Source organism: Rhamphochromis longiceps, linkage group LG15 (genome assembly GCF_057381845.1).
Source record: "Rhamphochromis longiceps isolate RC_006_pf linkage group LG15, R_longiceps_female_GT1.1, whole genome shotgun sequence".
Classification (NCBI taxonomy): domain Eukaryota; kingdom Metazoa; phylum Chordata; class Actinopteri; order Cichliformes; family Cichlidae; genus Rhamphochromis; species Rhamphochromis longiceps.
Genome location: NC_140571.1, coordinates 10,536,726 through 10,555,885, shown reverse-complemented (window position 1 = coordinate 10,555,885; position 19,160 = coordinate 10,536,726). Strand labels below are relative to the sequence as shown.

The 19,160-nt window shown below is 46.3% G+C and overlaps 1 protein-coding gene across 3 annotated transcripts in view; it reads right to left on the bottom strand.

The window, feature by feature from the left end:
* LOC146652138 (prospero homeobox protein 1-like) overlaps positions 1-19,160 on the bottom strand; it is a 31,684-nt gene that overhangs the window by 6,440 nt on the left and 6,084 nt on the right. For all 3 annotated transcript variants that reach the window (XM_085381868.1, XM_085381866.1, XM_085381867.1), the window contains exons 3-4: positions 15,284-15,391; positions 10,089-10,283 (exon numbers count right to left, since the gene is read on the bottom strand). In XM_085381868.1, the coding sequence (XP_085237994.1) occupies positions 10,089-10,283; positions 15,284-15,391 (303 nt within the window). The remainder of the gene's footprint in view (positions 1-10,088; positions 10,284-15,283; positions 15,392-19,160) is intronic.

Genomic DNA, 19,160 nt, shown 5'->3' with positions numbered 1-19,160 from the left:
TCACGGAATACTGGCACAATGACCCCGCTTTGAGGCCAGCTACAGTAAGTGTGTGTGTGTGTATGCCCGCGTGCACTTTTCCCGAAAGACCTCGCTAACGGGACGGTGCCGCGTAGCGCCCTGGTGTTAGATGCAGGGAGTGCCGCATTACTAAGAATATTCCTGCATGGAATTTCTCCTGACGTTTTGACTATAAAAGGACAGCAAAATGCTGACTGCAAGGAGAAAGCAATGTCAAGGAGAAAAGGGTATTGGTATTTCAGATCCTCTTGACTGAGAGAGTGAGAATGGGAGGGAGGGAGAGATGGCGAGAGAAGGAGGGGCCGAGAAGAGTCTAAGGAGAGAGAGCGGCGCAACAGAACAAGGGAGTTATTCCTGTCCCACAAGCCTTTGTTTTGCGAGTACATGTGAGTTGTGTGTGTGTGTGACTGAGCTTCCTCCTGACCAGCAGTGAGCCTAAACTGTTTGCACCCCCTTCCACCTTGTCCAATTCTAACCCCCCCCCCCCAAACCGCCTCACTGCCTCCCTCCCTCCCTCTTCATCTTTCTATGTCTCTCTAGGGTCAGCTGTTGGGCCTTTGTTCCAGAGGCATTGTGGGGGATTATCCAGTGTGGCCGTTCATTCGCTCGGCTGTCCGGTAAATGGGGCCAATCGCGTGGCTCACAATCCTTCATACATATTTCATAGGGGTTTTTAACAACTTCTCAGCAGAGCCCAAAATTAAAGGACAGATGTACAAACAGAGAGGGAGGAGAGAGGGATGGATGGAAAGAGGCAGCGAGGTGGTGGAAAGGGAAGGATGTGGAGGTGTGTGTGTGTGTGTGCGTGTGTGTGTGTGTGTGTGTGTGTGTGTGTGTGTGTGTGTGTGTGTGTGTGTGAGTGAGTGAGAGGAGTGACGCCTGGAAAAGGCAAACAAGGTGACTGAGAGTGAATCTATTGCCAAGCAGGCTAAATCTGAAAACGAACCTTTTCTCTTTGACTTTTGGTCCATTTTTCAAAAGTGGAGTAAAAAAGTAAGCTTAAATGTAATGCCTTTAATTTGGACTAGCAAAACACGGAAGGGGTAAACTTTCTTGTCTTGCTCATGTTGAATTTTGGCTGGCAAACGCGTGCGGCAGGCAGCGGCAAAGCATTCAAAAATCAACCAATAAAGAGCTCTCATGAAAATGAATGCTCTCGCCCTGTGTAACACAATATGAAAAGCGGAAGACGGAGTGGGAAAAGGGGTGGAAAGAATCGGCAAAGATGATAAGGCTGCAATACCCTGACATTTACATTGTGCTTGGTGTTAGGGGGCCTTCTAATCAAGGAGAAAGGCAGGGTGGAAGAAAAAGGAAAGTAGGGTTGATAGCACTAAGGCGGTAAATCAGTCTTTTTCAATGGCTGCCCCCTCTCCCCCACGACACTCTCTCCCCATTCTGTCCATCTCTCTCTCACTCGTGACAGGTTGCTTTGAGACAGAAGGATAAGCTCTTTTTCAGAGAGAGGGAATCGGATTTCCTGCTTTTTGATGAGATAATAAAATATGACGGAGGACAATAGGAGCCTGTGGACGGCTTGCTGGGAGCTATTCACTCGAGCAGCAGCCCTCATCTTAAGACTGCTTAGACAAACGTTTAAAAAGGTAGCCAGAGGCCCAAGCCCTCAAAATAAAGGCTACTGTTACACACTCTGTGTGCGTGTGTGTGTGTGTGTGTGTGTGTGTGCGCGCGTGCACGGGCCTGTGTCTTTCGCATGTGTTTCGGTAAAGCCTGAGAAATCTCTTCTCTCTCGGTGACTCAGGGTTGGCTGTTTGTTTGACCAACGTGTTTCTCCCCTTTGCTTTTGGGAACTGTCAGGAGATGTATTGCACCTTCTATTTGCACAGTGTTAGCCAAACAAGACAAGACCCTGGAAGATAAGGCTGTATGCGTGTGTTTGTGTGTGTGTAAGTGTGAGTGAGTGTTCTAGCAAGCTTTTGCCTTGAAGGATGAAATGCAGGGACACAACATAAGCCCTCGCTGCAAGCCAGGTTAATTCCTAACCCCAACTCAGCCTGGGAATACCAACACTTCCCATGCTTTTTTGGTCACTGTGTTTGTGTTTGTGAGACGTGGAATTTATAGATTTTGTAGCGCACTCAATGCCACAGATGGGGGGTTATCTGACTCTGATATCCAATAAGTATTTTTGTGATACCCGTGTCTTAAGTAATCTAAAGTTTGCACACAGTAAAGGGTCTGAAAACAAGAGCTGAAACTGACATTTGAGCGAGTCAAGCCAGAGGTTTGCAAACCTCGAACATGCACTGGCCCATAAGCCTCCCGTGCCTCACATATCTGCTCCAATCAATAATCTACAAAGGTCTTGATAAGCCCTTGGTCCATACTGTCATTTTGGACAAACACAACCCATGTCCCCTCTCTTCCTACCCCTCACCACGCTTGCCCCCCCAGCCCCCCAAGCCTCCCATCCGATAAGATTGTGCCACAGCTGAAGAATCTGACCAATCGGGAAAAGTCACAGAAGATCCGTAGTTAAATTTTTTTCTTCATTTTCGCAACATTGTCCAAAATATAATTTCATTCTTGACATCTCTCATTGGAGAGGTTTGCACCAGCGTTTAGGAGACTGCTGGGACGGGAAATGGGCCTCAAAGCTGAGCAAACATCAGCCACCCTCACTCCACTGATAGCCTTGAGAACAGGGAGCCTTGAGGGTCTGTCGTGCATACATGTGTGTGTATATCTTGCTGTCTGGTGTGCTTATGTGGACACGAGCATAAGCGTCACATGGACTTTTCTCAAGGTGCACCTCTGCTGGCGAGTCAAGGGCATGCCAGGGTCAAAGACACTGATGAAGTCGCTCTCCTATCCCATCCACAATGGTAATTTTTCTTTCCTCTCCTCCTGCTGTCCCTTCAGTTTCAAGAAATTGTCAATTATTTGAAGGCTACAATCGACAAAACGTGGTGTGTACAAAGAATAGCTGCTAACAGCAGGGGAGCTCTGAAATCACAGTTTGTCCCATGTCTGGAGACTTAAAAATTCATCGACTCAGCTTGCATGGGTGAGAGAAGCCAATCTGGGAGGGGGGGGCGGTCACTGAGCGCTGTAACAGGGCCTCCTGAGGTCAGGAAGTCAGCTCAGCTTTGAGAGACTGAGAGCGCAGGAGGCAGAAGGGAAAGAAAGGAGCAAGGGAGTCTGGAAGATAGGAACAGGACATCTGGAGAGGAGGAGAAGAGGGGGAGGGAGGGAGAGGAAGAATAGAAGGGTAGGAGGAAGGAGGGTGTTGGGTGGGTGGGTGGGCAAACAATAAAGGATGGAGCGCAAGGAGGTGCGGCAAAGGAGGGAGGATAGAAGATGGATGGACGGATAGGAGTAGATGGAATGGAAGGGCAAGTGAAGGAGCAAGATGGCAGGAGACGAAAGAAAAATAATAAACTGCAGATTGGATTGAAGGAGGGAGCGTCTGGCATCAGTGGGGGAAGCATGAGTGTGTGTGTGCGTGCATGTGTGTGTGTGTGTGTGTAAGATATTGGGGGGTTGCTTTGACACATCTGCAGCTCTGATGCACGCCCTGGTCATTTTGGCATGCGTCCCTTTGCCACGCTTCATTAGCCTCTCTCTCTCTCGCTCTCTCTCTCACACACACACACACACACACACACACACACACACACACACACACACACACACACACACACCAAGGGAGACCAAAATGGTCCAGAAATAATGACATAATCAGCAGCTGTGCCACAGAGCAGGCTGCCCCTCACAAGGTGACCAGGGACAGAAGGAGGAGCGAAAGAAGGAGGGAGCAGAGGGGAGAAGAAGAGAGGAAGAGGAGGATGAGGTGGGTGTGCGCTGTTGGAAAAAGCAAGCTAGCACAACAAGATGGTGTGTGTGTGTGTGTGTGTGTGTGTGTGTGTGTGTGTGTGTGTGTGTGTGTGTGTGCACGAGCAGGTGAAAAAGGAGCAAAGGGATCATGTAGTTCTTTAAGTGATTCCTTGCTACCCCTGTTGCCCCAGGCTCTACACGCAGCTCCGGTCATTTAATCGGAACACAGAATAAATCTGTAAATCACATATATGCGCACACACACACACACACACACACACACACACACACACACACACACACACACACAGCCTTCACAGTAAAGAAAAGACCTGTCAGGGTGTGTCAAACGGGGGTCCTTAATAGCCCCAAGCTATTCAGCGAGAAGCAGATGATCACACGCTCTATTCTTTTCTTTCTCTAAGTCTTCTCCGTAAGAAAAAAATTCAAAAGTCATGAGACAAGTTTGAAGTGGCGCTCACGGTTCAGTAAAGGTCTGGGTTGATATCTGAAGGTTTGTTAGAATAAGATCCATTTTGTAGATGCGCTTACTCCTGCCAGCAGATACCACCTGGGAACAGTAATCTTGATGCAAGTCTCACTTTGAACAATTAGCACCACAACAACAAATGTCTTCACTTCTTTTTCGGTGGTATCTTGCCAGCTTGTAAGAAAGCAGAATTGAAGTGAAGAATTGACGAACAGATTATCCAAAAGGTAAGTAAAGTTGTTGCTTTTTGGGGAGATGCTGATTTTTGAGCTTCAAACAAACAAACAAACAAAATTCCTTCCACCTCAATTCCAGTGACACGGCAGAGTGTAATATCCCTAATTCTATGACGGCAAACTTTGGAAAACGGACCATTCGAGCCTGTTATCGTCACCAAGTTATTACATCTCACAGTCTTATTTATCTCAGCCCGAATCTACGAAGGTCTACCTGTGACTCAGTTCAGGTTTATTAAAACAACAAATATGATTGCACAACGCAAGACATTTCCCGCCCTCAGGTCAGCATCGTTGCCTTAACTCGAAGGCTTTTCATCATCTCTCTGAAAAGCAAAAGGCAAACATATTCATGAATATGTTTACACAAGACGAGTGGATTATTTTACGTATTGCCGCTGCGCGTGACGCATTGCTCTGCAGATTTAAATGTTCAGGAGGAGAGGTGAGATTTTAATAGGCAGGAAAGTAAACCAAAGTAGATGCTGTGTAGACGAGATGAGGGAGAGAAGAGGGCGATGGGAGGTGTGTGTGCATGTGTGCTGTTGACATAAACCCACTGGCAAATTGTACTGGTTGTATTTTTGGCAGGTCTGAACCTAAATCTATACCGCCAGCTTCTCATCTCTCGTGCTCCATCTTCTACCTCCTTTTGTCTTCAATCGCTTTTCAAAGAGAACCCTAGAGCCGTTTGAGTACAAGCGCTACACCTGTGTGAAAGCCTGTGTTTTTAGGTACTTATGTATGTTTATACTTGTTTGCGTCACTGTGCATCCAATGCAGTGACTCTGACCTTTTCACCTCAAATTCCCTGAGGTCAAATGCGGTCAATGCCACCCCATCCCACCTCCGAGCCCCACAGACACACACAAACACACCGTAGCGTATGTGGTGAAGGAATAGGGGGAAAAAAGGGGGTCAGAAATGAAGGAGTGCAAGACGGGGAGGGGATAAGCAACAGTGGCGGCAGGAGGAGGAGAAAACAGACATTAGCCTCTCTGGGTGGAGAACAAATGGAGCCCCGAGAGGGACGTGAAGAGGAGGAACGAGGGAGAGCGGGGGGAAGGAGAGGTGAAGCACACAATGCTATGGGGCACGGCGGTTGGACAGACAGCATCTGCTCTCAGCTCTCTGTGGCTCTGGTAATGGATGGAGAGACACTCAGAGCACGGGAAGGAGGGAGACGCTGGGAGGAGAAGTTGGGGAAAGGAAGAAGAGGATGGACTAAAGAAAGTTTTGTCCCTTAGCTTTAAGAAACAAATAAAAACACAGCAGAGAATCTCCATGGCAGGATGTTATCAATTCAAATAGAGAGATGACAGACGGACAAAAGGGGAAGAGAGAGAAAAGGAGTGAAACATCTTTGCAATAGAAAAAAGAGCAGCTGATAAGGGAGGACACATGATACCCGGGTGTGTGTATGCAGACGGGGGCTTCTCACCGCCTTTGCTGGTACCTCCCTCTCACATAGAGATCACAGGGACTTCCTCTTTAAGCGCCCAGGTGTGTGTATGTGTGTGTGCCCTCTGTGGGAGGAGTGGTCACTGACAGAGAAAACTTGGCCTAGGCTGCCTTATGGAAATCTGAGAGTTTCCCAGAGCCATCATAAAACTGCCTCTTTATGAGACCCTCAAACTCTTTCTCTCCCCCCGCTGTCTCTAACCCATTACCAGGTCACACACATTCCTGTCTTATGAAAGATGATGTGTGTTGTCATTGGAGGTTCAAAGACAGGCAGAGGGGCTGCAGAGTAAAAAGAAAAAGGACACTAAGTGAGAATTTTCACTTGAGTCCTCACATGAAAGCGCTGCTCGCTCAAAGTCAAGGCTTTGGGAGGCCGGGTGTGTTTCGGAAGACTTTGATGGCGATGGACAGAGCGAATGAGAAGCGGAGAAGAAAGAGAAGAAGAGAGGGGATCAGGAGGGGGGTTTGAGAAAAGAGGAAAGTAGAGCCGGGGTCTAGATAATTAACGGCAAGCTCTTTAATTACTGCTGGTGTTCATTGTGCCAGAAGGAATGTGACAATTATGCCATTAAAACTTCCTAATAGGGGGGGGGAATAACGGAAGACATGCAAAAAAGAAGGATGAAAGAATGAAAGGAGGGAGGGAACAGAAGGAAGAGAGAACGACGAGAGGGAATGAGGGAGGAGGGATATGAAAGGAAAAGGGGAAACAATCGCGACAAAAGAGAAGCTGGGAGGGAGATGGGGAGCGTTTTAGGCCAGCACAGTGACAGAGCAGATTAGCATCAAACAAGAAAGGCCACAGACGTGTGTGTGTGTGTGTTAATGTGTGTTTCAGTGTGCGATCACTGAAACAGAGGACATATTCATTCCAAAGACGCCACCAAGGTGGATGGAACTTTGATGATGCAGAATCTGGCAAAGGAAAAACTCAGTGTGTGTGTGTGTGTGTGTGTGTGTGTGTGTGTGTGTGTGTGTGTGTGCTTGCTGAATCTGCGTAGGCTCCTGTTTCAAGTGGTGGTGCAGGCAGGTAGGGGAGGAAGAGGAGGAGGAGGTGGAGGAGAAAGGGGAGAGATCCACAGAAAAGGGCCTTGGGGGCATCCTGATACACATCCAGTACATTTCCATCTCCACATTACCTCTATGACTCACACACACACACACACACACACACACACACACACACACACACACACACACACACACACACACATAAGACGGGAAAAAAAACATAACAAATGTGTCCGCGCACATATGTAATACACAAAAACACATCATTCCCACACAAACATCAAAAAGCAAAAAACACACAACCCACGCACCCGCACTCACACACACACACACACACACACACACACTCACACACACATTAATAACACCCACACATGTGCACCGAAAGCCACACACTAACACTCTTGCACGCAGAGTCTTCGTGCTCACCAAGGCGGTTGGTTTGTCAGGGGGGTTAGAATTTGCATGGCTGGGCAAATTTTCCTTGTGCTAAACTCTAATCAGCTCCTGTATCTCTCAGACACCTGCCCAGCAAAAAAAAAAACAAAAAAACCTTAATATGCAAAACACCTTCCCACCCTCCTCCACCGCTGCAACTCCTCGGCCAACAGAAGACTTATTCACCTGGCCTCTCTCACTCTTTTCCTCTCTGTCTGTCTTCTTGCAAATTTTTACATTTATGTATGCAAATAGGCTGTTCCCCTTAAGCCTGTTTCAACAGTAACTTCCTGGTTCCAGGAGAAGAATGATAGTCTTGTCTAAAAGGTGCCTCATCTAATTTATGCTTCAGAAACAAGGGGTTTTGTCGGGGGAGGGGGTGGCATGTGAACGCTGTGTGGGCAAGTACGGGATATTCACTGGATGTTGCGTGCATAGTTTTTTAGGATTTGCAAACTCCAGTCATGGAGATTACGTGAGTCACGCAAACCTATCCAAGAATGTCATTTCGTGTGTTTTGTATGTATGGTGCCATTTGTAGTGTGAGCTTGTACGCTGTGTGTGTTTACAGGTTCACTTAGTTACATTTTTCAAATTTACTTACATTAAAAGCCAAAAAGCCAAACCTACTTGAAATTTAAACTCCATCTTCAGCCAACCTTTACTAGTTTAAGCCATTAGTAGTATTAATGTGCAGTCCACATATGAGCAACTATATAATTAATATATATCATTCTGCATAGAGCATCTTTTAAAAGATCTCTGTCGGCCTGACTGTACACCCAGCAAATTTCTGGAGTGGGGTGTTTTTTGGTAGCTCGTTTCCCAAAAGGGACTTCCATTTCCTGTTAGGGGTGTCAGGTGATTCCTCACAGGGAGAGCATAATTTGATATGAAAGCTGAAGCAGTCTTCTGGAAAATATCAAATTTAAGGGAAAAAAAGAACCCTTAATGATTAGAACACAATAAAGACATAAAATAAAATAAAATCCTTACCATTGTCCTGTCAGAGTAGGTAAAGCGCTGCTGTTGTTTTAGTTTAGACCCGAGTCTTACTGACTCACGCAATAATTTCTGCGCTCCTCACGAGCAGTTGAATAGAAGGACTTTCCTTCTGTTTTGCTCTGATGGCCTTTTGCCATATTAAGACCTCATATATATACAAGTGCCTGCTACACTCTTTCAAAGCCTCCCTTAAGAGGGTTGAAGATGGATGTGGGGAACTGCGTGTGTGTGTGTGTTTGGGTGCACATAGAAGAGCCCCAGTGGACAAATAATGACAGAGAGAGATAGACGGAAACACAGAGAAAGAGAGTGAGGCACTTTAAATGTGAGTGCTTGCAAAACTCCCACTGCTCGCAAGGGCACTTCGCTCCTGCACGTCATCTCTCTTTCTCCCCCCCATCTCTCCTTCCACCCTTCTTTCTCCCCTTTCCATTCGCCCCTCAATTCCCTTTTTCCATCCCTCCCTTCATCGCTTTCTCCTTTGTCTCTAAGCTCTCACCCTCTATCCCCTATCTATCCATCTCCCTCTTCCCCCTTACCCCCCTCTCACTCTCTTTCTCTCCCCTTCCCCTCACTAAAACAGTAGGACGCTTAACCTTGATAACAGTGAGATTTTTCCCCCCTCAAAGTGACACACACACACACACACACACACACATATGCTGGAGAAGTGCTTTGCCAGCATGCCAGGCCGGTCCAAGGGACGGCCGTACCCTTCGAGGTGAACAGGACACTGGGAAATGCAGCAACAACAAAACCCTCGCATACACAGGCTCAATCTCTCTATAACAAATACACAAACACGAGTGCTCACCTGCATACACACACACATGCGCGCACACACCCCAAATCCAACTCTCTTCAGGGCCATCTTAAAACAAGCTTTTAAAAGGTCTTTTGTCAGCTGACATTGAGAGAGTTCGGGTGATCCTGAAACATCATACACACACCGCCACACACGCACGAAGGTAGGCAAAAGGAGAAGTGAGAGAAATGAAACACATTAAAGGTGAAGTTGCCTGCTGAGAATTTATGATTGCAATACGCTAGAAGATACACACATAAACGTCACGCCACAGTGACAGGTAAATGAATACGGGGAAGTAAAATGTCGTTTTTCAGAAACAAACCTGCAGACACACACACAGGCGCCCTCCCGAGAGGAAATTAACAACGATAAATGCAAAACTGTTAAGTTGTCAGCGAGGCTTCTTCCTCATTAGATGAGTTTCTCACGAAGACTGGAGTGAAAAACACGGATCTTCCGATCTGGTGATTCGGAACTTTCCCTTCACACAAACCCTGAGAAAATGCACCGTCACAAACAAAAACACTCTGGGCTTTATGTGATGGCGCAAAAGCTACCTTATACTGTGCATTACAGCACGGTGTCACAGGATGTATAAGACACTTGAACTCAGCATTGAGGACAGTTGCAGTGAGACAGTGTCAGAGAGGACACGGTGTCACAGTACCCGCCTACATCACCAGGTATCAGGTGAAATTCAGCAGTTTTTTTTTTTCTGCTCATAAGGGCGGCATGTGTACTCAGTTCCTCCTTAGGAGCATGTGCAGTTTTTACGGTGTGGCGTGCACAGAATCGCTGAAACCTGGCTGGTGTTTACCTCAAAGTCGTTGGCCTTGTTGTAGTGCATGTTGAGGGCTCGGAAGAGCTCGCAGTCTCGGCTGACGCTCAACTCCTCTGCTCCGGTGACTCCGTCATTGATGGACTGCCGGGCAAACTTCTCCATCTGAATGTAGTAGAACTCCCGGAAGTTGCTGAACCACTTTATCAGCTGGGAGGTTATGCAGCGGTTAAACTGGAATAAGAGATGAGGGAGGGTTTAGCACGTTTTAGGAAGACTGCTTCACACGAAATTCAATTCAAAGACATTTTGAAATATGCAAATACGCTTCGTGCAAACTTTACAAAGACAAGGCTGTCTTCTGTAGACCTAATTAAGCTGTTGGATTTGAGCGTGAGGGGAGAAGAAGTGTAAGGATGACACAGTGTCTTTTCATATACGAGAGCTGAAGCGTGATCTGAGGTGGCGAGAAACCCGGGTTATGGAGTGAGGGAAGATAATAGAGATATTAACTAAGACAGCAAGCCGTGAGGGGGGCAAGGCGAGAAAAGAGGGAGTGGAAGAGAGTGTATGTGTGTGGCTGTGGTTCATCTTCCCCGCTGGGAGCAGACCTCCCCCCTATCATAACCCTGAGAGTGGAGGGAGAGGTGGAACAGAGGGGGTGAGACCGCAAACACATAATTGACCAGAAAAACGATTAAGTCATCATCTGAAGCGCCCTGGCCCGCGGGGGGCTCAAACATGTACTTAACCCCATTCACCAATTACACTCTGATCCTCCTCCCCTTTCCGCACCTCCCACACAGGAAGAAAGGAGAAGAAAAAGAGCAAAGAAAGAAGGAAAGGAGGAAGAGAGACAGAGATAAGCACTGTGGCTATCTGATCTGTGCCGCTCGGCTGGATTCAATAGGGCGAGGTAAACCTACTAAGAAGCTCTACGGGTCTCCCAGCTCTTTTTTCCGGCTGGCCTCATCAGTGAAAACACACTGTCTAAACATCCATACAACTAGATAAGGACACCAGGGGCTCAGGATTTTGCCTAACCATAAAATGTTGCACTCAAAGTTGTAATTTAATTCCTAAAAACACATACACACAGAACATTTTTGCTTTGCTGCTCAGACTCCTTGAAACTGCTTGAGCTCAAAATTTTGAAAAGCTTGTACCCCTAAACCATCGCCCACATCCACACACACAAAAATACACACACACACACACACACACACACACACACACACTCACAGGCCTTCACTCCTCCCTCCTTTCTGCTCTTTCTGTGGTGCTTGAAGAATAGGAGGACAAAACGCTACTAAACGCTGAGCGGACTGCTCGCTGGGGAGGCAGAGCGGTTTTGACATGGAGATTAGACTCTGGCCATTGTTCGACAACACAGACACACAAACACACAGACACACACACTTTGTAATCTGGGATGGCAGTCAAACACACGCAAGCGCACCAAAATGGGAGGAACCAAACGGGCAGAAAAGTTGGGGAACCAGAGGTGGTGAAACAGCCGCACCAAGGTGGAACAGGGCTAAAGGAGTGGGCCGTGCCTTTCTGGAATGATCAGCGGATGACATAATGGCGGAGTGGAAAAGAATAAGTCCGCTCGACATTGTTTGGCAGGGGTTTAGGAGGGTGTGTGCAGAGAGGAGGGGTAGCATGGCGGCTGTCCTAAAGTGCAGGGTGAGCATAAATGGGGTGGAGGGGAGGGTTGCAAGAGAGGAGGATGGGTGCAGGTCAGTGCTGTCGGACAATGGCGTTTCACTGGGGGTGGCGGTGCGGGGGGTAGAGGGTAGGAACGTGAGCAGTCAGCAAGCTGGGGTCGTGACATCAGAGTGTCAAACAAACAAACTACTGACACTTACAAATACCTGGGCTGCACGGGGCTATTCTTAAACACACATAATGCAGCAGGCTGGCGAAGTGTGACGGTGCACAAACGCGTTGTTTCACTTAAGTTGTCAGTGTAGCGTAAAGCATTTCTCGCATTCTATTGGGGGCAAATTAGTGAATTGGTGTTTGTTTGGCGAATCCACGAGACCGTGCGTGTGCGTGCGCGCATCTGAGCACATGCACAATTGAGGACTACATACTGAGATTGAAGTCAGTGAAAGAGTTGCCATCGCTCATGCAGGAGACCTTAGGTGTCACTACAGCTGAGTGACGGACACATTTGTCACTTCGGACAAAGATTACTTTATTATACCGACAGCTTGGGAGAAGATGTATTAGGGCTCGACTGCAGTAGCACAGGGCATACAAAAAAAAAGATACAATATTTACTAGAGTGCAGGTAAATACACTAAATTATATTATAGCCGCATTAACTGCACTCAATACACTCAGGGATTTAATTTTGGCAAGTCCCCCTACAGCTTCCAGCAGTCTTGGTTCATTAAGTTGCTGGTGGGGGGACCGACACCCCCTGATAGCAGCTAAGGACGAGTGTGTTCAGTGTAAAAGGAGGGAATCGGTTCAAAGGAGCACATCACTGCAGCTCCTTAATCAGAGCTGGCAGGGGTCAGCCAGCACAGACATGAGATGCAGTGAGGAAAACGTCTGTGTGTGCATGTGCGAGTCACACACACACACACACACACACAGCATATAAGCATATATAAAGGTGTGTGTGTGTACGTGCACTCACTTGGCTGAGAGGCAGATGAGAGAGAGACAGTGAAAGCGTGTTTCTCACACTCACACTCGAGAGCCTGTGAAAGGTCAGCGCTTAGTGTTAAGAGCACAAGATAGAAAGCGCCGCACACACGCTCACACGCATGTTGTGCTCATGCACAAACGCATACTTAAGACCACAAAAGGAAAACACTGCAGTATCTTTAATCTGAACCATATTAGTAGCCTGCCAAAAGTATTCCAGTGCTTTGACTGTCACTCACAAACTTCACACGCACATCATTCATATTTATGTAGACTGTTTTAGATTAGATTTTGTTTTTTGTGGTGTGGGGTTTATTCAGATGTTATTCAGATGCTGAAAGGCATGCAGATGAAAGGCCAAACTGTCTCTCTCGCCAACATTTTCTCTGATATGGTGGTCAACAATGGAGCAGAAAGCACACAGATGACCTCAGAGCGCTAAGCTACCATCCAGAACAACCGGAGAGGAGAGCAGAAAGACAGAGAAGCCTGTGCGGGCCTCCCTCGCTCTCTTTCTCGTTCTCCCGCTCTCTCTCTCGTAAGCCCCTTCACAGTCATCAGGGCTTTCCAACGTTTCCTGTTTTCGCAGGAGTGAATTGTGGGAGATAATCTCTGGCTGCCTATTGGCTGACTGCACACAAAAAGCGGCCCTGGAAAGCAGGCTTTTGTTACTGCGGTGACTCAAAATCCAGCCGCTGGCTTTTCTTTCTCCCCGGCCCCGCCGAGGCGCACATACCATGCCACACCATCAGCGAAAAAAAGAAAGGAGAAGGAATGACATATAGAAAAGAGAAAAACCGTCCTGGCCTCTGCTGCCGCCACAGCACATGACTGGCCCAAATGCTGAGGCTTGTTGCTAAAAGCCACAGAGAGATGGACCAGAAAAATAAAAAGTGCAGGTGAGGGAGGTTGTGGCTGCTTGAAAATGAAAGCGAAATGTAGAAAAAGCAGCAAAATCAAAGCTACCTATAATTCATATACTGTAAAGCCAAAGTACAATAACTTTAGCTGACTTTATTAATTGACTGAATACGTTTATCTAATATTTCATTATTCGCCAATCATTATAACAATATCCGTAACAATAACAGAGATGTCTTCGAGCTAGTGAGAGGATATTCTGTCATATCAACAATGGAATCGTGACAAAACATTTAAAAAAACACCTCAAAGTAAAGAAAGAAAGTCATAAAAGAAGCTTAATGAAGGGGAACAACAGTCATGGCGTCCTCCACTTGTTAGGGCAACCCACTTCCCACGTTCACAGGGTTCTTGACAGTCCAGACTTGATTAGTCAGGACCCGATTAGCCTTCACGACTTTTTGTCTGAAGACAACCACTCGCTAAGAGGCTGCGCGGGGTGAATCTAATTAGATGGTCTCATTCCCATACATGTCTTCTAACTTACAGCTCGAGTCTATTGTCCTCCTCTGGAAACAAAAACAGACCAGTGTGTGACTCATAATCCCCTTAATTATCTTGACCTTGTTTAAGTATCTGATGAGGCCATTCATGAGGAGAGGCCACCTCCATGGGAATGATTAGTCACTGGAGCAAAATGGTTAAAAGCCTTCAATATTAAGTGTTTGCGCTGTTTAAAAAAAAAAAAAAAATAGAACAGGAAAATTGAAATCAGTCTGAAGCTGTAATGTTGTTTTTTTTTTTTTTTTTTTTTTTTTAAATGATGTGAGAATTTCCAAACATCCAAAGAAATCACGAGTGAAAGTCAAGTGAACCGCGAGTCACGGTTGGTGGTGACAGCACACAAGAGCAGAGGGGAGAAAAAAAGGGAACCGTTATCTTCTGATTTGAATGAGAAAACCTGGGTCTGTCACAGTGTTTACTCCTCTGTGTAGTCCAAAAAGAAGCATACATACATAAAAAAAAAAACCGATAACACAAAACGACCATGTTATCTACAACGGCCATTGTGTTACTGGTCCTTTTTTTTCTTGTGCAGTATTGTTCTTCCTTTTCCAAATTTTTCGTTAAACTCCCAAGTGGCGCTTGCACTTATCCCTTCCGTCTTCCCCGACTGAACTTGTTTGCTTCGCCTCTCCCTCCATTAAACCGTCCTCCTTACACCTGCTCAGATAACCACTCCTCTGTCTCTAGGCTCCATCCTCCTCTCTGCCCTCTCCACCCTTCCATTACTCATCCCGGTCTTTATCTTTAGAATACTTATAGGCTCTACAGCTCCCTCACGTAAACCCATTCCACTTCCTCTTCTTTCGTCTTTTGCATAAAGCCAATGCCTTAGTAAAGGAAACAACATCGTTTTAAGGGAAGACAAGTGTACATTGTTCGTGGCAACCGAAGCTGGCATATCACAATTAACAAATCAAACTTCCCCTTTTAAAGCAGGTGTGTTGGAAGTAGAGAAGAAACTGGAGCAAAAGACAAAGTCGGAGAAGGTGTCTGCCTGTCTTTCATTTGTTACACACGAGACAGCAAACAGAGAGATCGTCAAAGCAACATTAAAAGCAAATTATTGAAGGGTGTCTGGCAAAAATGGAAAGGTTTGTAAGGTCAAAGAAAGTCTGTAGATCATGAGCATGTTTTGGACTCACCTTGACATCAGAGAAATACATCTTGAGCATGTTAGAGCTTGGGTAGCGGGTATAGAAAAACATGAGCTTGGCCTTCTTCAGATGATTTGGGGAGAGACCTTCTTGGATCTGAAAACAGCTGGTATTAAGGAAAACGACAGTAGTTTGAGGGGGGAGAACATCAAAAATAAACTTCTACATCAAGCAAACACAGACATTGCCACAAACTAGAACTTGGTAATAAATGGCAGTAATTTTGGCAAGAAATAATCATTTGGATGGTGGGTAACCAAATTTCCTTTTAGGCATGAGTGCGGGGTTACTGCAGAGGGGGGTTGAGGAGGCTGAAGACAGTGCACCAAAGCAGAACCATTTGCTTGCAATTAGCATCGTGTGTATCAGGTGTGAGAGCGTCACGGTAAATAAAAAGCTGGCCAGCACTACAGCTCTTGCTTTTACATAAGGAGGCTCATTTCACAGTCAAAGCGAGCAAACGCCTTTGCCTACACCCTGTGCTAACCTCCGCCCCCCCCTAAAAAAAGGAAGAAGAAAAAAGGAGACATTTGCATATCACAGACAAAGACAGCAGTTAACGCCAGTGACGGGCAAGAAGGCCTAATGGCTTGGCGACAGCACATGCCAAGCCTGAATATGACTGTCTGATGTTGGCTTCATATCAGTGACAAAACAAGGTCTAGGAGATAGTCCTGAACACCGGCACAAAAACCCAGCTCGTGCTCACAGAGACTATATTCAAATACACGTCAGATTCCCTCGTCTTCCTAATGGATCGCCTGGATTGAGCAGCAGCGAGCGGATGGAGATGGGTTGGTGGGGGCACCTTGAGGGATAGCATGGTTCCAGCCTTCAATTACATCCCCCTCCTCCACCCCCTTGCTCCACCCCTGCCCCCCAGCTCCTCTTATGCTGCCAAACCCTTGGAGGAGCAAAAGAAGGAGGAGGAGAAGGAGAAGAGGGGCTCTGAGGCTTTGGACTCAGCCAGTGATGGGGAGAATGAAACACATCTGCGCCACCGAACGGCCCAAGCCATTTCCATGGTGAATTAACGGCCGTATAATGCAACTGATAATATCAATCTGGAGGATAAGACATTGAAAAGGGAACAGGGGATGGGGGGCGGGGGAACGTGTTAAAACCCCGGGCTGTTTCAACAAGGGTTTTCATCAGCGAGGCAGGGATTTATATCACACAGGAGATACAGCTCTAAGTTTTCCCGAAGACTGTTTACACTTGAGCGGACAGGATACATTGCTCGACATAATTTATGATGAACCGGGGTGACTGCGGCCGTTAAAATCAGTCAAGTGTCCAGATGTAGCTGTAACTATAGAGCGGGAAGAAGGCATCAGCTGCTCGATTGGATTGCCCTTGGCCTCGGGGTTACACGGCAAAGCCAGCAAATGCTGAACCACGCTGGGTTGGCTCCTTAAAGACCCTGTCTACTTTGTGTGATTCAGTAAGAGAGAGAGAGAGAGGGGAGAGTCAGTTGTATACGCAGCGAGGGTCTTGTGGGGGAAACCCTGGCAGGCTGGTGTTACTCTGACAGGCCTGGCCAAAAGAGCAGCACTTCACTTTCCACACCACACCATCTGCTCCGAGTGGAGGGGATACAATGGGATCTTCAGACAGAGCGAGCGAGAGGGAGAGGCAGAAGGAAAAGAGATCTCTGTTGCAATAAGGCAAGGTGGGATTTGTTTGAAGCCACGCTTTTACACTTAGATTAATTTGTTTTTGCTTTTTCAATTAGTATACGGGTCGCTTCATCCCCCCCCCCCCCCCCTCTCTCTACGTCCTTATCGCCGAAATTAAAATTTGTTCTAAGACAAAGATGTTAAGGTCTCACCTCTCCGGTTATATCACCATACCACCTCCACTGAGCCACCAATTAAGAAGCTTCATATTTCCTAATGAGACATTTCTATTTCCAATTCACTCACAGCTTGCAAATGTAATTGTGATTGGACTTAGGGGTGGTGTGCAAGGCTATTATTTTGTCATGATGGTGCACTCACACCAGCTGGCCCACTGTTCGCCTGCCACATCTGACAAGACATCATCATTCTCACAACACTTCCCCAAAGCCCAAAGTCATGAGAGGAAAATAGCTGCTCTACTTCCTAATTCCAGGTGTAAGGACAAGAAAATTTGGAGTCGGACTGTGAACAAATGAGGAAATTGATAGCAGCCATCTGCTCCACAATACTGCCGAGACCTGGTGAACTTGAACACACCTCGCAAAATGTCTGACAAGCTGTCCCTGACTTCTGAGGCTTAGGGAAAAAAAAAACACACTAATGGAAGCTGCTATAAAAACAGATGCAAATTCAAACAAACAAATTCATACATGTCACGCTAATTAAAATAAAGAATGCGCAAAACTATATCTCGTAAATGGCCAACTTTGCTTCGAAACCTGTGGATTGAGAAATAAAATATGAAAAAAATAAAAACAAGCACATGTCAAACACATGTGGACATGTTCTTTCGATTCTTTTCCATTTAAGAGTACGTCTGTTAATGCCCTGAATTTATAAATGCTACAATGAAAGCCACAGCATCTGGCATACGTGGTTTGATTGTTCTCTACTTTCTCTCAGTCTCTGTATGTCTCTCTCTTTTCATCCCTCCATCGGGAGCCTGTAGAAGCAAAGGATTATGGATCTCTGGAAAGCGTTCACCCTTGGGTCAGAAGACAAGACAAGGCGAGGTAATGAAAGATAAACAGCTCGCTGCAAACACCTGTTAACGTCCGCTTCAAAGAAAAGACAGAAAGGAGGGAGGAGGGGGGTGTGGGGGGTTGCAGGGAGGGAAAACAAAAAAAGAAGTATTTGGCTGCCAAGCAACAGCCGAAGGGCCCCCCGGGCTGTTGACAGATCTTTATGAAATGAAAAAAAGAGAGAAGAAACGACAATGATTGTGGGCTTTTTACAACAGCGATGGATGATAAGAGGAACACAAGAGAAAACACAAGCAATCATAAATATACATCTTTCCCGAATCCTCGGGCAAACCTTTTGTGACACGCACACACAAAAAGACACGCACACACGCATCCATGCACACAGACACACAAAAGGCTCTGCACTCAGGTGTGCACAAACGAGGGAACCAAAGTGTTAAGTGTACATATTCACTCGCTAATAATATCGACAACAGGTACAAAGCGGTAGGATTAATTAGTTAAGCACATAATGAACGTTAATGATACGAAGACAAAAAAAGGTAGTGTGACGCCAATCAAACTTTTATGAGGGTTAAGGGGTGTTGAATACTTAGGGACTAAGGAGGTACACAGGAAACGGAGAAGGCACTGAATGTTTAAGCTATTAGTCCCGTGTCCCCAGGGGATTCAATTTGAGCCTCCCATAGGGGATAGCCTCTTTATCCACAGGGCATGATTGGGGCACACAGGGGTTAAACTATAAGGCAGGCTATATAACACTATTGTGTGCCAAGTTCCAGGAAGCTATTCCCCTCCTTGCTCTTCCAGGCCATTTTTATAAAGAGAATTGGGGTGGTTAATGTCGTGGGGGGCCTAATCTTTTGCGAGTAAGCGATATGTGACAAGAAGGCTTTTAAAGCACTTAGGTTTGAAGATGGAAGAAAAAGCTGTAGGGTGCTGTGAGAAGGAAGAGGTATGAGTGTAAAAATAAATACAACAATGCAGTACAATGGAGAGGAGAACAGCAGTGGGAGGAAAAGTGATTCATCAACAATTTCTCACTTTCTTAGGCTAGTTTCAAACATACTCAAAAAGATTTGATTTTTAACTCTTTGTGGCTCAGATGCAGTGTTTCGAACCTGTATCTATGGGGAATTACCACCAGAAATCTGATTTTTTCCCCCCCCCTGGCTTACAGAGGCATGAGATAGTCTG